Source organism: Emericellopsis cladophorae (genome assembly GCF_022114955.1).
Source record: "Emericellopsis cladophorae strain MUM 19.33 chromosome Unknown NODE_16_length_390664_cov_118_533041, whole genome shotgun sequence".
NCBI classification, from domain to species: Eukaryota; Fungi; Ascomycota; class Sordariomycetes; order Hypocreales; family Bionectriaceae; genus Emericellopsis; species Emericellopsis cladophorae.
Window position 1 is genome coordinate 295,171 of NW_026250941.1, and position 17,447 is coordinate 312,617.

At 56.3% G+C, this 17,447-nt stretch overlaps 8 protein-coding genes across 8 annotated transcripts; 4 read left to right on the top strand and 4 right to left on the bottom strand.

Annotated features, from left to right (window-relative positions):
• Window positions 1–968: 968 nt before the first annotated feature.
• Window positions 969–1,608, top strand: J7T54_003492 (carboxymuconolactone decarboxylase; the record flags this gene model as incomplete). The annotated part of the gene is made up of 2 exons (XM_051505767.1): window positions 969–1,506; window positions 1,562–1,608. The coding sequence occupies 2 exons, from the start codon at window positions 969–971 to the stop codon at window positions 1,606–1,608; spliced, it is 585 nt and encodes a 194-aa protein (XP_051362929.1).
• A 250-nt stretch (window positions 1,609–1,858) lies between these two features.
• J7T54_003493 (uncharacterized protein) lies at window positions 1,859–2,626 on the bottom strand (the record flags this gene model as incomplete). Its single annotated transcript, XM_051505768.1, has 1 exon — window positions 1,859–2,626. One exon carries the CDS (start codon window positions 2,624–2,626, stop codon window positions 1,859–1,861), a length of 768 nt encoding a protein of 255 aa, XP_051362930.1.
• A 1,051-nt stretch (window positions 2,627–3,677) lies between these two features.
• Window positions 3,678–4,445, top strand: J7T54_003494 (EKC/KEOPS complex subunit-like protein; the record flags this gene model as incomplete). Its single annotated transcript, XM_051505770.1, has 1 exon — window positions 3,678–4,445. The coding sequence occupies one exon, from the start codon at window positions 3,678–3,680 to the stop codon at window positions 4,443–4,445; it is 768 nt and encodes a 255-aa protein (XP_051362931.1).
• An 87-nt stretch (window positions 4,446–4,532) lies between these two features.
• On the bottom strand, window positions 4,533–5,597 carry J7T54_003495 (putative glutamate--cysteine ligase regulatory subunit; the record flags this gene model as incomplete). The annotated part of the gene is made up of 2 exons (XM_051505771.1): window positions 4,533–5,427; window positions 5,572–5,597. The coding sequence occupies 2 exons, from the start codon at window positions 5,595–5,597 to the stop codon at window positions 4,533–4,535; spliced, it is 921 nt and encodes a 306-aa protein (XP_051362932.1).
• An 803-nt stretch (window positions 5,598–6,400) lies between these two features.
• On the top strand, window positions 6,401–7,106 carry J7T54_003496 (putative Clathrin coat assembly protein ap19; the record flags this gene model as incomplete). The annotated part of the gene is made up of 5 exons (XM_051505772.1): window positions 6,401–6,411; window positions 6,468–6,501; window positions 6,552–6,669; window positions 6,718–6,992; window positions 7,077–7,106. 5 exons carry the CDS (start codon window positions 6,401–6,403, stop codon window positions 7,104–7,106), a joined length of 468 nt encoding a protein of 155 aa, XP_051362933.1.
• Window positions 7,107–8,692: 1,586 nt separating this feature from the next.
• J7T54_003497 (Repressor of RNA polymerase III transcription-like protein) lies at window positions 8,693–9,756 on the top strand (the record flags this gene model as incomplete). Its single annotated transcript, XM_051505773.1, has 2 exons — window positions 8,693–8,698; window positions 8,755–9,756. 2 exons carry the CDS (start codon window positions 8,693–8,695, stop codon window positions 9,754–9,756), a joined length of 1,008 nt encoding a protein of 335 aa, XP_051362934.1.
• Window positions 9,757–10,545: 789 nt separating this feature from the next.
• On the bottom strand, window positions 10,546–14,011 carry J7T54_003498 (Two-component system protein B-like protein; the record flags this gene model as incomplete). Its single annotated transcript, XM_051505774.1, has 2 exons — window positions 10,546–11,296; window positions 11,355–14,011. 2 exons carry the CDS (start codon window positions 14,009–14,011, stop codon window positions 10,546–10,548), a joined length of 3,408 nt encoding a protein of 1,135 aa, XP_051362935.1.
• Window positions 14,012–15,663: 1,652 nt separating this feature from the next.
• J7T54_003499 (developmental protein FluG) lies at window positions 15,664–16,935 on the bottom strand (the record flags this gene model as incomplete). Its single annotated transcript, XM_051505775.1, has 1 exon — window positions 15,664–16,935. The coding sequence occupies one exon, from the start codon at window positions 16,933–16,935 to the stop codon at window positions 15,664–15,666; it is 1,272 nt and encodes a 423-aa protein (XP_051362936.1).
• Between the last annotated feature and the right edge of the window lie 512 nt (window positions 16,936–17,447).

Sequence of the window (17,447 nt, forward strand, 5' to 3'; positions counted from 1 at the left end):
CGTGGCGCGACCTTTGCTCGACGAGAGATTGATGAGGATTGAGTGAGAGCTAGGGTGCGATGGGTGGCCAGCGTCGCGAAAAGGTGATCGCGTGAATGGGAGGCGCTGCCCAGAGGCTGTCACGTGATCTGACGCAGCGCGCGTCTTTCGCGAGTTGCTGGGCTGAGCTGTGGATCCATATTATACTATAGAAGAACACTGGCAGTATCGCCAGTCTGAACGGGTGAGTCTGACTTCATTTTGGACCGCTTCATCTCTGAGCTGTCCAGATGTCTTTCCGACGCTGCGAGCTCTTCTTTGCACCTGTCTCTCCAATATGTAGATCAACCTTAGCAGGAGCGAGATCTAGTGACCCGACATCAGCTCAAAGGTATCGCACTTGCCTGGCGATGACATGGACCGCAGGATATCAAGATTAACTTAGGGACCCAATTGCGCCTGCCTGAACCGCTACCTGAGGATTCGGTACCAAATCATGCAAGAAAGGCGGTCTGCACCGGCAGATGATGCGCTGTCGCTTGTAGCTAGATGCAATGTGCGCTTGGCCCCCATCGCCCACCGGGCTCCCAAATAGCTCTAGGTATCGAGTCTTTATGTATCCCTGCGTTTCCCTTTGTGCCACAGCTTCTGGCAGGGCGAACTGCTCTCATTGCAGACTACATAGGGTCTTCTAGACATCTCTCGCAACTGCTTGCGCTGTCGAAACCACCTTGCCAACGCCATTGCGCTCAGGTTCCAGCTCCACGGGTTTCGGGAGCGATTCTCGGGGCAGAGTGGAGCGCCATCATCCCCGCCTCCGGCAACCCGTCCGGCAGAGCCCGCTTACGAGGTGGTATAATAAATGGGTAGATGTTCTCCCAAGTCGATGTGTTGCGGGATAACGTCGCCCTTAAAATCTACATTGCACACTCCTGTAGACACTCTCTTACAATAGTATTTCCCCCTTCTTAAGTCAGAATCCGCCCAACATGAGGATCCCTTACGTCGCCAACCCCCCGGAGCCCTCGTCCCCAGAAGACGCAGCCATCGTCCAGCGCATGCAGGATCGTCGTGCGCCTCGCCCTCTGCAGTCTCTCGACTTGGCGTTGCTTCACTCCCCTCCCGTCGCCGACGGCTGGAACACATTTCTCGGTGCGGTCCGCACCAAGACGTCCATTCCCGCTGACTTGAGGGAATTGGCCATCTCGCGGGTCGCCGTGTGCAATAGGGCGTGGTATGAGTGGAAGCACCATGCCCCCCTGGCCGTGGCGGCCGGTGTCAGCCAGCAGGGCATGGAGATTGTGAAAGTCGAGGAACGCTTGGAGGGTGATGTCAAGGAGGGCAGCGACCTCAGCGAGAAGCAGTGGGCTGTTCTGGTGTACGCGGATGAGATGACGAGGGATGTGCACGTCAAGGACGCAACTTTTGAGCGTCTCAAAGGACTTTTCACCGACCAAGAAATCACGGAGATCACGGCAACGATTGCCTGCTACAACATGGTCAGTCGCTTCCTGGTCGCACTCGACGGTATGTTCTCCATCATTTATTCATCGTCTAAATGCGTTCTCTAATATTTCCAAAGTGGGCGAGCGCAATGGCACTGGCCCAGAGGAGGCTTCTGCTCACTAAGAGAAGCCTCAATCCTCTCATGTACCCGCCGTACTGTGCAGCGTACGGAAACCCAGTTCAACGCCTCTGGCCGCAAGAAAAGGGGGGTATCCTGTATCGTGAAGGGGGAAAGGAAATAAAAGAGACGTGAAGTGATCCAACCGTGTACTCCCCAGTGTGCCCGCGCCATGCTAAAAAAAAAGTGTCAAATCGTTTCATCAGTCGTTACCCATCATCCGGTTTTGCGTGCAACTCGCACCAGCCATGCCAATCAACCCGCTGCCGCCTCCGCCTTCTCCATCGCCATGGCTTGCTCGATAGATGCATGCCTCTGCATCATCTTGGGACTTAGTTGCAGCTCCTCCATGACGCCAGCCCAACCTCTCTTCTGAGTGCGCCCAGTGGTCTCACTATGCCCAACTGCTTGCGTCGCCAGCCTTCTCAAAGGCGGGCCCCTCTTCATTGGCGGATGTGAGGTTGCCGCCTTCTTGAGCATCGGTTTATGCGGCGGCGTAGTGAGCCTGTACGGCGTCGCTTTCTCGAGGGGCGGGGGCAGTGGTGGCGGCGGAGGCGGATTCCTCTCTGCGCTGGAGGTAATGATACCCATATAGACGACCAGGAAGCGCATGCGCAGGAGATCGAGTCTGCGCACGCGGTCCTCGAGCTGTGTCCGTCGTGACGCCCAGAGAAACCGGGCGCTCATCCGCAGGGTCGTTGTGCCTTCCCCAATTACCAGGCTGTTGAGATCCTCGCGCAAGTCGTCGCTGAGCTTCTGGATCTCACGCAGGAGCTGTCCCAGACGGACCTTGTCCTCCAAACGTTGGACCTTGGTGACGTCGCGGTCGTACGACTCGTTCTCCTGTATGGAGAACTCGACCGTGTCAATGAACGTGACGATATCCTTTGGCGCTGCAACATAGGCGGTCGCATAGGTGGATATTGTCTGGATGAGGATCAGGGTGGCCAGGAGGAGCGCCGTGAAGACGAGGATGATGGTCCATTGTAGGAAGCCATGTGTAGAGTCGGGCGCCACTGTCATGGCGCATATGTGGGGGGTTCACTTGGTTCAAGGGCTTCGAGCGTCGCTACCGATTCATTCTGAGGGCTTTTGAGTCGCAAGAATCCAAGGATCGAAAGATGGCCGCGCGCGTGACGTTGGGTTTGTTGAGGATTCGAGGGGCTTGTTGGTGGGAGAATTCCCGTTCCGTCTACTGTGTTAAGGGGGCTGGACCTGGTTTGTGTGTGAGGGCATGTGCCATGTGAACAGCCGCCCGGGAGCCCCCTGCAGCTGCAGCTAATTAGGTGCCTGAATAAGTAGTTTGGGGCACCCGTCCCCTCCAAATACAGTATTCAACCTATTCGGTACACTCCGGGTACATGTCCATGTCGTCGAACGCTCATGATGCCGTCAGTGGCTGTCGCGTTCTCAAAGGACCGGTGGAAACGTGATCGCGAGCCTCATTACTGCATCGTGCCGTAGTGGAGAGTCTGAGACAGCGCGTTGGCGCATCTTGACATATGTCACAAGAGGTTCCCGTTGCGTCCTGGAAGGATCGACACGAGTTCGCCAGGAATGAAATGACATAATTATGCGGGCAGCACCACCATCGCCCTCTGCAGACGGAAGCGCGCACTCCGATCATTCGATGAATGACGGTTCCCCGGCGGCGCAATGTCGCGCGTTCTGCCCCTTTGTCCATACCCGTGGAGGGCTTTCCATTTCCAGGGCATGCTCCCCGCCATCATTGCGATGGGGCGGCCCGCCGCCCGATTATCACTCATTCCAGAGTCCAGTCCAGTCTGGCTTGGCTTATCGATATCTGCCCCTCTATCAGCTTATCAACCCCTCCATCAATCACCATCAGCAGCTTCACTTCACGCTGTGAACCTCACTCACATTTTGGACGCTATTGGAGCCCAGCGCACGTATCCGCTCGCATTGCTGCCCAGCTGCACCCTCCACAGTCACGCAGCAACAACGAAGGACGGACAATCAACCAATACCCGGCTGAAGGTTCATCGGGTGCCAGGGACGAGTGAGTCCATCACACACCATTTCGCAAGGTAGTCGACGCGCAACACCTTGGAAGATGTCCGGCGACTTTCCCCTTCCGCCGATTCTGCAGACACCCTGCTCCTCTGAGCCTGTCCTCGTAACCCAGGGCGCCGAAGGACGCCTGTACAAAACAACCTACCTCACACCTAATCTACCATGTGCTCTCAAGTACCGGCCCCCCAAACCCTGGCGCCATCCTACTCTCGATGCTCGTCTCACAAAGCATCGGATCCTTTCAGAAGCTCGCATTCTCTCGAGGTGTCGAAAGGAGGGCATCAGAGTCCCCGGGGTGTACGCTTCGGATGAGGTGGGCGGCTGGCTCATGCTGGAGTGGGTGCCTGGCGCACCGGTGCGCGTCCGGATCAACGAGGCCCTCGGAGACCGCCAGTGTGGGATAGAAGAGGACGAGGAGCTCAAATACCTGATGCGGCGGATTGGCAAGGCGATCGGGGACATGCATGCCGTGGGCGTTGTGCATGGGGACCTGACAACGAGCAACATGATGCTGAGCCCGAAGCCACTGAACGAAGTGAGCGGTGAGGCCGAGGGCGAAAAGGGCTGCCTCGAAGGCGAGATTGTGATTATTGACCTCGGTCTAGCGAGTGGGAGTCTTCTCATAGAGGATCGGGCGGTGGATCTGTATGTGCTCGAGCGCGCGTTTGGAAGCACGCATCCCCGAGCGGAGTGCATCTTTGATCAAGTGCTAGAGGCATACAAGGGGACTTTTAAACAGGCGCCAGTCGTACTGAAGAAATTGGAGGACGTCCGAATGAGAGGACGGAAACGAAGTATGATAGGATAATCCTGAGGAGCCATTTTAGGTGTTAATGATGCTTCCCGGCCCCTCCCATGCCTGTACTTTTAAGCTGCTCTCTCTTCGACCGTGGTATCATAAAGTCGCGTCCAACTCCGCCCCGGCAAAGTACCCCTTGTTCTCAATGACACCTCTGTCCTTCACAAAGGCCATGTATCGCGCTACCCACTGTGGTCTCACTTCCCCTTTCAGACCATCCGCTCCAGCCTTTGTATCGGCCAGAACACCTGCCCCTGCCGGCGAAGGTCCCAGTAGCTCTCTGAGTGTGCCATTGGGAAGAATGTCCGTACAGTCCGTATGTACGTTGAGCTCCACGCCGTGCTTCTCGGCCAGTTGCTTGAGGGGTGGCGGCACCTTGCAGCAATTCTTGAGGTTGATCTGGTCCACCGCAGGCGGCACGGCCGTTCGTCTGATGAATGCGTCCAGCTTCTCGCTTCCAAATTCGGATACGCCGAGTCTTTCCACGAGGCCTGATGTATGCAGCTTCTCAAAGATGGCCCATGTCGCTATTTCTTCGTCTAGGCTGCCTTGCTGCGCGTTGAGCTTGTCTGCCTCCCACTCGCAGTCGCCCTCGAAGGACATGCCTGGGAAGGATACCACGAGGAGGTGGATTTTCTCGATTTTCAATTCCCGGCGCACCAGGTCCAGAGCTCGCGTGACATACGCCTCCCTCTCCTGGACGGGGGTGTCCGGGAGAAGGAACAGCTTGACTGTGATTTCGTACTGGCTCGCATCGTCCCGTAGACCGGCACCGGACCAGTTTATCTTGGGAATGTACAGCTCGTCATTTCCCGTGCGCTCGGTCCAAATGTCCAGAGCAGAGATACGGTTCGCGGCGCCGTTCGCTTGAAGGGCGTAGTCCTGCTGGGCAGCTATGAAGGCGTCGCGAAGGGAGTTGACGAGCTCGAGATTGGATCGTGTTGCTGCGCCAGGTCTACGAATGATCGAGGGGCCGGTTGACATGACATTGCTGCGGTAGGGTTAGCCGCCATGATATTCGGGTTGGGCCATGTCTCATCGCAGAGAGCGTGTTGCGCGGGAGAGGCTGTCGGCATGGTATGGTAGGGAATGCGCGCGGGGTGTCTGAGGGTCATGCAAGGCGTAGTAGGCTCACCCAGTCGACAACACGAGCTGCGTCATGTTGAATGTGTTTTGCGGAGTATCCGCAGGTAGTCAAATTTGAGGGCTCTTGTTGCTGTTATTTATGCGGTTATTGATGCTGTAGGCAAACGAGATCAGTCCCCGGGGAAGGGTGGGATTTTAGATATTTTTTCCTTTGACCATTGAAGCATCGGCGGCCGTTCGGCATCTGGACCAGAAGACGCCTTGCACTCCGACGGGCCTGCTGAATGGCGGCGGAGCTGACTAATTGAACGTTCCTGACTAGGTCTGCTTGCGGACCTGTTACTCCGGATTAGCAACTTCAAGGGCTAGCTGTGCTAATCAATCTATTATTTCTTGGGTCGCTATTTCTGAGCTCAGGCTCGCGGCGAATGCGTTGAGTGAGGTGTTCAGCAAATGTGTCTCACACGATTGGAAAGACCAGATTCGCAGAGGCTCGCGATAATCGAACGGCATGTGCGAGTCGCGGAGTGCAGCACTGACTCAAGACTTTGAAGAAGTACAAGGTGAATTGTGCAATGCAAAATAATCCAGCCCATCAAAGGCCTCAGATAGGTAGGTCGCTGATAGTAACATTTCATGATTCCATGGTGGCAGGTGGCGTCTGGGGTTGACCGTGCACCAGTGATGCACCTACCCTGCACCAACTAGTCTCCAAGCGCCCCGCAGTCTTGGGTCGTCACCAACCCAAACTCCAGCAACAGCTCTAAAATTGCTCCGTGTCAACACTCTTTCCTAGAACCCACAAGACAACATCCACTCGCACCATTTTGCAACGACGACGACGTTCTCTTCACTGAGCTGACGCCTGTCTCGTCAAGATGGCGATCCAGTATGCTTCTCATTGCTCGTCGCGCTTGTGACGGTAGCTGATGGCTTGCCGCGCAGATATCTGATTCTCCTATCCCGACAGGGCAAAGTGGTAAGACCTCCGTGTGTTGTACCTAGTACAAGAAGGCTGACAAACGCCAGCGCCTGGCCAAGTGGTTCACTACCCTGTCCCCCAAGGATAAGGCCAAGATTGTGAAGGACGTTTCTCAACTTGTCCTCGCCCGTCGAACGCGCATGTGCAACTTCATCGAGTACAAGGGTACGGCGCAGTGATCGAATCACTTTTTACCATGTCTGACCGAACTAGACACGAAGATCGTCTATCGTCGATACGCCTCCCTCTTCTTTATCGCCGGCAGCGCCTCGGAGGACAACGAGCTCATCACCCTCGAGATCATCCACCGATACGTGGAGCAGATGGACAAATACTACGGCAACGTTTGCGAGCTCGACATTATCTTCTCTTTCACGAAAGCCTACTATATCCTCGATGAGCTGCTACTCGCAGGCGAGTTACAAGAAAGCAGCAAGAAGAATGTGCTCCGGTGCATTGGCCAGCAGGACTCCCTGGAAGACATGGAGGTAAGTTTCCTGACCTCTTCCCTGATCATTTTCTCGAGTTGTGGCCTGCTGTTGCGGCGCTGGGACTGACGCCACATGCAAAAGGTCGAGGACGAGGTTACCAGGCTCATGTAGAGTCTTGTATACCGAATGTATGCACACGAACCCATCCTACCCGTCTGCTGGCGTGCGAGACCAGCACAGCGACTACACATGCTCACATACCCTCGTGTTTCTTGATAATTCTGTTGTTGAGCCACAGCTGCTGCCACGGACGGGGATTGACATGGTCGGCAGGACTCAGACGAAGTAATGAAGAGCCTCAAAGATGCGGGTCTTGTCTGAGCCCGCATCATGGTCTTCCCATCCTTGTCTTTCAAGACGATGAAACGGTACGGCAAGCGATGTCAGGCAAGGGCGTTCGGAGTTGGATGGGCTCGCAAAGCCTGGTTCATAGGTCTTGACGGTGGACAACCACCGTCTTGCATATCAAGATACTCTATTTGTTTTATTCAATCACGGAACACGCTTCCTGGACGTCATTAGACGTTTTTGATGTGAACGGACAATGCTAGTGTGGGGGACCGATGGAGTACTGACGCATGACGATGACACCGCAGGCCACAGCCACCAATCCGACCGGCAGTACTCAGCTGGCTACATTGCTCTATCACGGATCACGAAGCAGCCACATGGTGGATTGGCAGTCAATGGCACAAAGCTCAAGACGCGAGCGATTGGAGCTACGATGGCCATCGACAACAATGGTGTGGGAGGCGTGCAATGAGCTTGAAGCCCGATTCGTCATAGGCGTCCGAGGGGGTGACGAATGGGAAAGCTTTACTACAGCGTTGAAGGCTGAAGGAGCGCCCCTTACGCCAGACCAATCCGCGGCGCACTCGGTGCCCATCAGCGCTGCTATCTGGTTGATCCTATCGGGCGGCGTCCGTAGCGTGGGTGGGTGCTGGTGGGGACAAGAAGTGGCCCAACAGACAGACAGACCACCGAACCGACCGGCGCGGACGAACAACGGCCACGGGCAATGCGTGCAATCGCAGCGGCGATCAGCTGAGCATGCTGGCGCTGGGCGCGACGTGTGCTGTCCGGTCCGGATGCAGCATCGTGGTCGCTGCACTGCACCAGTACTACAACGAAACCCAGAACCCCCTCCTTTGTGGCTGTTCCTTGCCTTGGCTGCACCCTTGGCCTGTCTTACCTTATCACGCCCGGCTAACTAGGTTCCGACCACCCATTCCCTTTCACCAACCATTCTCAACAACACAACAGCCACTCGACCGATCATTGCGATGCCCATCGGCTCTCGAGCTTGCTAGACCACGTGTCTAGTGACAGCAGATACAACCCGATTGCCAGGGTCATCAATCAGCACCACAGTCGCCTCTGCCTAGCGCAACCCGATGCGACACGACTGATACAATCAGCATTCACCATCCGCGACAGCAACAACGTCACTCGCGCATTGCGACGAGGCGTCCGCCTCGAGCTCGAAAACAAGCGCAGTAATACTCGCCCATTCTCCCTAACGCCTGTGTTCTAGATGCTGCATGCGATTGTCGCACAATACGCAAATACACACCGACAGTCTTCGCGTTCCGCCCGTGCAAGCAGGCTGACGCAATCCCCCCGCGACACAAGTCCGGATCACCCTGGGACCATCGCACGAACCCAAGTTCTCGAGGAGTATACCCGAAATCGTCACAATGAAGGTTAGATCATTCCGGAGCAAATCAATCCATCTTGCGACGCTGACAGCCCCTCGCAGTACCTCCCTGTGAATGGTTTTGAAGCCGTCACTGGCGCCCTCAACTTCAACACTCCCGATTGCAACGTTACCGGCGGTTGCGATCTTTACACCACCAAATCCACCGGCTCGGACAAGAAATTATACCGAAACATTGATCAGAACCTCTCGTCGCAACATGCCGCGCTCTTGAAGCTGGGCGCGAGTCTGAGCCCACCAGAGCGCGAGCACATGCTCGCTACATCGCCTAGCATGCAAATGTTCTCCCATTCGAGTGCGTTTGGGCCCTTGAGTGAGCTCTCCAGCCGCCGAACCTTTGCATACCTGATTGCGACACTGAATGCCAGTCACCCGCACTACGACTTTTCAAACGTCCTTCGACCCGGCGACTTCAAGCGTGAGCGCAACCTGCGACGCGTCATGGTGAATCTGGATTCCATTTTGCAAAATGTCCGGCCCGGCCTCGAGGCGAAATCATTTGGCTCCTCCCTTGGGGCCAGTCCCGATCCCGTCTGGGGTCCGCAATGCTGGAGCTTGATCGACAAGGAAATGCGCCTGAACGAATGCACCATTATCGGCTATCATCCCGACGTGGATCCCTTTGAGGAGGACGAGTCGGCCATATGGGCGGCGCACTACTTCTTCTTCAACCGCGCCCTCAAGAGGGTCGCCTATCTCTACGTTCGGGTTGTCCCCGTCATCTCGTCCACAAGTCCACACCTCCGACCGCAGAAGCTAGCGCAACTGTCTACCCTCAGCAGCACACAGGACACGTCGGGATCGAAGCGCGCCGACTACTGGCTCGGCGACCGGGGCGGCAAGCTGGTGCCGCCTCCCGCGGAGGATGAGGACGGTGACCAGGACGACGGCCTGTTCTGGAACAGAGGCGAAGATGGCGACCTCGTCATGTATTCGGATGATGAGATTATGGAAGATGAGTACGAGGACGACGACAGCTATGAGGATGAGCTCCGCAATAAGAGGCTAATGAGCGAGGATATCGCCGGGCGGATGGAGATCTAGAGTAGGTTCTAATGTGGCGGTGCAGGTGCTACGGTGTTGCGGCTGACTTTATCGTTTCGTTTCGCTTTTGCTTTACTATGCTCTGTTCTTTTTTCCATTTCAAGTCTGTTATATCAAGCGCGGCGCTGGATTCTTGGTTCCTTTGGTCGGTGAGAGCGATCAGGAATCGCGTCGCTGGAGTTATAACTGCGTTTTTCCTTCCGTCTGCTACTACTTGGCAGCGGTCGATCGGTCATTTGGTCGGGGACTGGGTTGGGGGGTGGTGCTGGACCTTGGATCCCGGAACATTTCTTGGGATGGGAACAGGTCGGCCGGATGGATGTACGTTTCTTTGGGTGAATTAGGTACGACGCTATGACACCTCAACATTCATGCTTGTTCATTTCACGTAACGAGATGTGAAGACTTGCGCGTAGACTGCGAGGATATAGCTCGAGAGAATGGCATGGGTGCCGTGTATTTCCATTAAATGCCATGCTTTCCGCAAGCCGACGCAAAGACACATGCCTATGTGTGCTGCCCGTGTCTGGTAGTCCATCATCGCCCAACGCCCTATATAAAATCTCAAGATGCTTCCCAACAACAACAATAACAAGGGTCCCGTGACAGGTACTTTGCTCCTGACACTCGGTATCTCATGTACATCCCATATTCTACCCAAACTCATATTGCTTTTTGTACCCGACCAAAATGGACATTGAACGCCCGCTAAGTGGCAAGAAAAAGATCAAAACATGCAAAGCATTCTTCATTTCGCGACAAGCGTGATGTGACGCGACGACCAGCCGATCAGGCCGTCGTCGGGGGCGGTTGCTCACTCCCTCGGAGGGCCGTCTTCTCATCGATCTCGTCTTGCGGGCTCGGGTGCTCCGGCTCCTCGGGGATGGTGGCGAACCGTTTGAGGACCTGTTTCAGTGCGGGCCGCCGGATAGGTTTGGACAGGAACTCGTCCATGCCCGAGGCGATGCAGTCCTTCATGTTGGACTCCTCGGAGAAGGCCGTCAGGGCGACAATGGGGGACTTGTAGCCCATGCCGCGGATGAGACGGGTCGACTGCAGGCCATCGACGTTGGGCATCTGCACGTCCATAAAGATGACATCGAAGGGCTGGTTCTTCTCCATTGTGCCCTTGACCAGGTCAAATGCCTCCTGGCCGTCCTTGGCAATCGTCACGTCCGAGACATCCTCGAGATTGAGCATACGGCTCACAACCTCAATGTTGGTCTTGTTGTCATCCGCAACTAACACGCGTAGTTTCCGGCCAGACGGGCTGCGGATCAGACTGGGCATCACCTTGCCGGTTTTAGCAGCTGCAATGGGATTGACAATCTTGTTTCCGCCGTGGCTCTCTACAGACGAGGAGAAATACGGCTGACGGAGGCCCACAAGGCGCGGCTGTGAGTGCAGAGGGCTCGGCTTCTCATCTGCCGCGTCTGGCGACGAAGCCCGAGTGCCGTTCGTGACACCAGGGGGGCAAGGCGGCTCTGCTTCCACGTGTTCCACGTTTGATTTGTGGGCACTGGAGGCGGAGCTGGCGGTCCTGGACATGCTGTTAGTTCAAGATCGCGCTGGCCGTCGCCACGAGCAGTATCACTTACCTAGTTCTTGCATGCTTCAGCGGAATGTGCATAGTGAACGTGCTGCCAACGCCTTCGGTGCTTTTCAACGTGATGTTGCCCCCCATCAAAACAGCCAGCTGATGACAGATGCTTAGTCCGAGACCTGTGCCGCCGTATTTCTTGCTCAGACCCGGATCCCCTTGCACAAACGGCTCAAAGACCCTATCCTGCAGACTTTGAGGAATACCCGGCCCGGTGTCCTGGACTTCAAACTCGAATATGTACGCCTTGGCGTTCTGGAAGGGTAACGAATGTATACTGTCCGCGACCTGCATTGCGGGTGTTGTCCTTGGTTCCATGGGGTTGATAGCGAGCGCCGTGTGCCCGGCTGCCGAGCTCGTCGAGCCATGACCGCCGGAGCTGACGGACTGGACGCTTCCCGAGACCCTCTTGCGCGCGCCGCTCCTCGAGTTTGAGCGCGACGAACCCCGACTGTGTGTATCTTTTTGCAGCTCCTCGCCAAGGCATCTGATCCTGACCTCCACCTTGCCATTCGCCGGTGTGAATTTGAGGCTGTTGCTCACCAGATTGATAAGGACCTGTAGGATGCGGTGCTGGTCACCCCAGAGCCACAACGACTCGAGCTTCTGGGTTTTGAACGGGTTGATCCCGACGGCAACGTCCACCTCTGAATCATCGGGATCGGGCATATCCGCCGAACCCCTGAAGTTGACCGCAAAGTCGATGCTGCCTTCCCGGACTTGCTTGTCGAAGATGGTCACAATCTGTGACCGAATGTCAGCCAGTTGAAACTCTTTCGGCTCCATGACGATTTGGTGGCCAATTTGGTTCTTGGAAAAACTCAGAAGATCCTCCAGTAAGTGTAGCAGCAAATCTCCCGACTCATAGACCACCTTGAGCGAATGTCGAATCTTGAGCATGTCCTCCTCCTCCATGGAGACAGCGCACAGTCCCAGTATGGCGTTGAGGGGCGTCTTGAGCTCGTGCGAAATGTTGGCAATAAAGAGCGTCTTGCTCTCATTAGCGGCTTCCGCGGCCTTTTTGCTCTCGCTGAGCTGTCGGGTGCGCTCCGCGACCTTCTCGTCCAAGGAGACATACTGCTTCACCAGCTCGTCGCTCATATCGTTGAAGGTCCTCGTGAGCTCGGTCAGTTCATCGGTCACCACGTGCTTTCCTTCGTCGACCTTGCCAGGGATCTTGAACATGCGTCGTGCCGCATCCCTGTCGCCAGCTACTCTCGTCGTCTGCCCTCGCATCAAGCGCGATATGGTCGTCATGAACCCCTTTTTGGACCTGTGGGACAGGTTCCCCGAGCCACCATTGGGTGACTCGGCCTCGTAGTCGGACGTGTCCGAGCATGCGTCGTCGTATCCGGGAGGGTTGATGGAGCGCTCAGTGGCAGCCTTGAGCTTTCGAATAGGCATGACACTGAAATGGGCACAAGGGAAGACAAGGAGAGCCAAGAACCCGGCCGTCCCGAATACAGTACCGAGGAGAATGTTGCGAAGCGTGTGGATGGGCTGGTATGCTTCATCTTGAGACAGCTCCACGATAACGGTCCAATTCACAAGCGGTGTTTGCGTGAGAGCATAGCCCACTGAGACGCCCACATTCTGTTCGTTGTGCGTCTTGAGCATCGCGCTGGCATTGTTTACACTGGGATTGTGCTCCGTCCAAGCTCTGACGGCCGCCGGATACGACTCGACTAGAAAATCATCGCCGGCCGTGCCTGCGTCGAAGACGTGCTCCTTGTGTCGACCCAGACCATATTTGTTCTGGTTCGGGGGTAAAACAAAGTGCATCATGAGATCGCCAAATTCCTGCTGATCAGGCTGGTAGCTGCTGTTGCTGGCGGGGGGCAGCTTCAGCGGAAAGCGGTTCCATGGCGTCGTGGGGCCGAGGATGAGGGCGAGGCCCGTGTTGCCCAGACCTTCCGGCGAGTCGCGGGCGTGTATGAGCGAGTGGCCCTCGGCAATGACTGTCATATACCCGAGAATGAAGTCGTCGCTGTTGTCCCGGATTGGCACGGACAATGACATGAGTGCAAAGGTCTCGTTGAGCATAAGAGGGCCGAGGAGTAGCCCGTCATCTTGGTAGATCCTCACGCCAGGGAAAGCTTCCGCGGCTACGGCTCGCTCGGCGGGCCGACGCCTGTTGGGGCGCCCCAGATCCACGTATGTGATGTTGGGATAGAGCGAGGGAGGATAGCCGTTGTCCGTGTCGCCGAGAAACACGGGGTCTCCATTCGAAGCCGAGTATGGCAGTTGGACGGTTCGTGGGTTCGAGGCTGTCGCATTGACGAGGATCTGGGGATCGGTCCCGTTCCGCGAGTATATCCTTGCTTGGAGAAGGCCAGTCGAGGATCCGACGGCGAGTGCGCTTGTAATGTCGATCTTGGCCTGGTAAAAATCAAATTCGTTCTCCTGGTAGTAGCGCTGCAGAGCCTCCTGCAACAGCAGCCTGGAAGCAATGGTATAGCACGCTGTCCGGATGAGCTCGATCTGGGACGTGATGCGGGCCGCTTTGAGGGACGCTGTCAGGGTGAGGCCATCCTTGAGGTTGGTCGCGATGTGGCCGTTGACATAGATCCACGTTGGTATCGACACAACGGCAAGCGCGGCGAGAACGGCGAGGAGGACGAGGAGTGCGAGCTGCTCGCGGATGGCGATCCTCATTGTCGTTGGCAGCAGAGGTGATCTGTGGGCCGGGGACGCGATGCGCAGGGCCGCATGGTGTGTTCGCCTGGTACTGTTCCCTTTCCCTCGCCGTGATCGTTGCGCACTGCTTGCTGGTGGTGGGCGGTCGATTGGGTCGAAACTTGAAGACGGCGTGTTGGGCTGTTATTGCGGCGCGATGGCAGGTTTCGTTTGAGGGAGCGACCGGAGATGTCGAGTCGTTGGAACACGAAATGGTAACAGTGGAAGCCCGCCGGCTGACAGGGCCGATCCACCAACTATTAACTTTTAGGCCGTGGTAGCTTATAAAGTAAGGTACCTGTAGCTAATCTTGGGGAATGGATGGTGTGGTGTGGAGCGGAGAGGAGAAGACTGGAGCGCGGAGGCGAGATTGAGACCCAGCGAAGACGAGGATGGACGGTCTCCACTCTGCCGCTATGCGTGATGCATACGGCAAGGTAAAAAGAAGGAGATGGACCGTCCGGCTGATCCGTGCCCAGAGGCTGGCACTGGTAGGTAGCAGCCGCCTCAAAGTCTGCACACGTCCGTGCGCATTGAGAGTTTGTTCCGCTCGTGGGCCTGATTCGACTCTGCAATGGTCGATGATATCTCGGCCGCAAGAGTTGAACAGCGTGAATGATTGTCTGAATGATGGCCACGACGACTGGACTGGACTGGACTGGACTGAGGATCGGATCCTTCGGACTGGAGGCTGAAGGTCAATGGAGGTCACAGACAGGACAGGCCAAGCCCCTGATCCTGGTCTCTCACGCAGGTAGTGACTGGAACCGGGCAGGCCCCCCAAGGCGCCAATCAACGGGCGGCTGCTGAAGCCACAGGCCATCCACCATTGCAAAATTTTGGGGCGCTGGGGTGCTGTTGGACCCTGACAGTCGCTCTGGACCCGAAGCACTGGAGGGTGTGCAATGCCACTGTGCCAATGTGCCATGGCCTGTGGACTGGACATGACTGGCCTAGACCTGGCCCTGGCCCAGCGGGCTGTCCGCCTGCAATAGAATTCTTGGCCGATGATCGGTTCGTGGGATGCTGATCGCGAATTGCCATCTTGGTCCCTCTTCAGGGCTGTTTTGAAACGTACGTATTCGGACCATCTGGTCCTCCGTGTTCCCCCGAGGGGATGTCCTGGCGAGGATACAGTCGTCGTCCATCACGGTAGCAGCCGACTGCACCCGGACAGCGAAGGTACCTTAGGCTCTAGACTAGCAGCAACCGAACGACTGATCACCGCCAGAAGCAACTAGTCTCGAGTTGCCAGGCACGCCGAACCTTATTTCCTTTCCTTTTCTGATACCCAGCGCCAGTTGATTGGCGCGCTCGCATCGGTATGGGGAACTGGCGCGAAAACTTCGCAGAGAGAGGGTCGCAGACTTTGGGTCCGCGGCTGCCATCCACGTTCCAGACGGGGCTCTCCTTTTTTGACTGTCCGGTTCTAGGTAGACAACACACGCAGTACGACGCCAGTCACGCTCAATGGGATGATGTTTGCTAGGGTCAACGAGTGGCCGCCATAACAAACCATATTCGCGTGTCAGACCAGACAATCGAACGCAAACATGATCGCAACAGTAGGGGACCCCCAACGAGTTCACGAAACAAGAACCGGAGATTTGTCAAGGAAAGTTCTGGGATCCTTAGCTACACGCGCTCAAGGACTTGTTCATCGTCAAGCGAAGATTATACAGTCGATTCGCGTTGCTGAACAACAGCCCTCCCACCAAACGTACACCCTCCTCCACGTCAATGTCGCCTTGGCTTAGCATATCGCCAACAACGGCCGCAAAGACCTCTCGCATCTGCATGACGGCCAGCAGGTACGTCTCGGGAAACCAGTGCCCGTCCGTGCTCCACATGATCTTCTCCCAAGGGCACAGCTCCAGGATCTGGCTGACGACGTGCTCCTGACCCGCTCGGCTGACCATGGGGAAGACCTCGCCAATGTCTGCGTAGACATTGCCGTACATGGCGGCCAGGTACCCGAGCTCTCTGGTATAGGGGTAGCCCGCGTGGAGCAGCACCATGGGCACGGACGGGTATGATTTGATAAAGTTCTGAAGGTGCGCGGGCGACGCCTTTGTGAGCTGTATGTCGTTGTCGCCCAGGCCCGTGTGGAACTGGATAGGCTTCTTGGGCTCTGTCTCGCTGTTTCTAATACACGCGGCGAGCAGATGAACATAATACCCGTTCAGCCTCGGATGCTCGAGCCGCTTGAACGCCTGGACGCCAGCGGCCACAATGGATGCGTGGATTCTGGCAAAGGCTTTGAATGCTGGGCCTGTGGTCGTCATGATACCAACCACGTCTGGGCTGTGCTCTCCAGCTATGATATCCAGCCCCGTCCTGTAGCAGATGACAGACTTAAAGCCCACCACCTCTGTGTCACGCAACGCTGCGCGGATAGTCCCCTGGAAGTCCAGGAGAACGGCAATGAATGCATCCTTCGCCTGGTCCATTCTGCTGCAATGGAGTCTGATGAGCTCCTCCACCAACGGCTCGATCCGCACAATCCTCTTGCTTTTGCCAGGCGTGAATGCATCAAAGTGCTGATATGACTCGGCACTGTCCATGCCGTCGAGCCCATCGTCGACAAGCACGCATTCGATGCCCTGCAGACATGTACGCGTCCACGCGGCCCAGTCAGCGCCGCGCTTGCTCTCGAGCTGCTTCTCCACGGCGCCCCAGGTCCTCTCACAGCCCAGTATTCTGGAGAGCTGCTTGACCGCGCGGACATGCGCCAGCGACGTCTTGGTAGAGGGGAGAGCGTCGCCGTGGGCCTCACTTGTCATGGTGAGCAGAGCGTGCTTGGAGAGGTGCTCCCTCTTCAGCAGTGGGTGGGCATGGTTGTCGATGATTGGAGTCGAGTATATGGCTGCACGAAGAGCCTCCTGCTCTGCACGATTCGGCATTGTGTTGTTCCCTGAAGCTGCCTTACACGATCTCGGTTGACATGGACAGTGGGAGGGGTGCCAGCTTTATGCCTGTGACTGGGCACTGCGCGCCTCCAGTCCGTAGACTCGACATGCGCTCATGCAACGCGATCTGCAGGCTGCACTGCCGCGCCAACACCACTTGGAGCACATCGGCGTTCAGGTCGAATCAGAAAGGAGGCTGTCATGGTGAGGCGGCCTGCACAGGACGCATGCTGGTGCGGTACATGGCGATTTTCTAGGGAGGCGTTTACGCAGTGTGAGAATGCTGTAAATTATTGTCATTCCGCCTACAGAAAACAACTATCATAGACGAGAGATCGCACCCGAGACACACTCAGAAGTGTACATGGAACTATCCAATCGTCCAGCACACCCCCAAATACTCGGGTTTCATCAAGTCCAGTAGACGACACCCAAAACCGCTCTGCTCTGAGAACATCTAATCTTGCAATGACATCGAAATGAGACAGCAGCATAAACTGGGTATC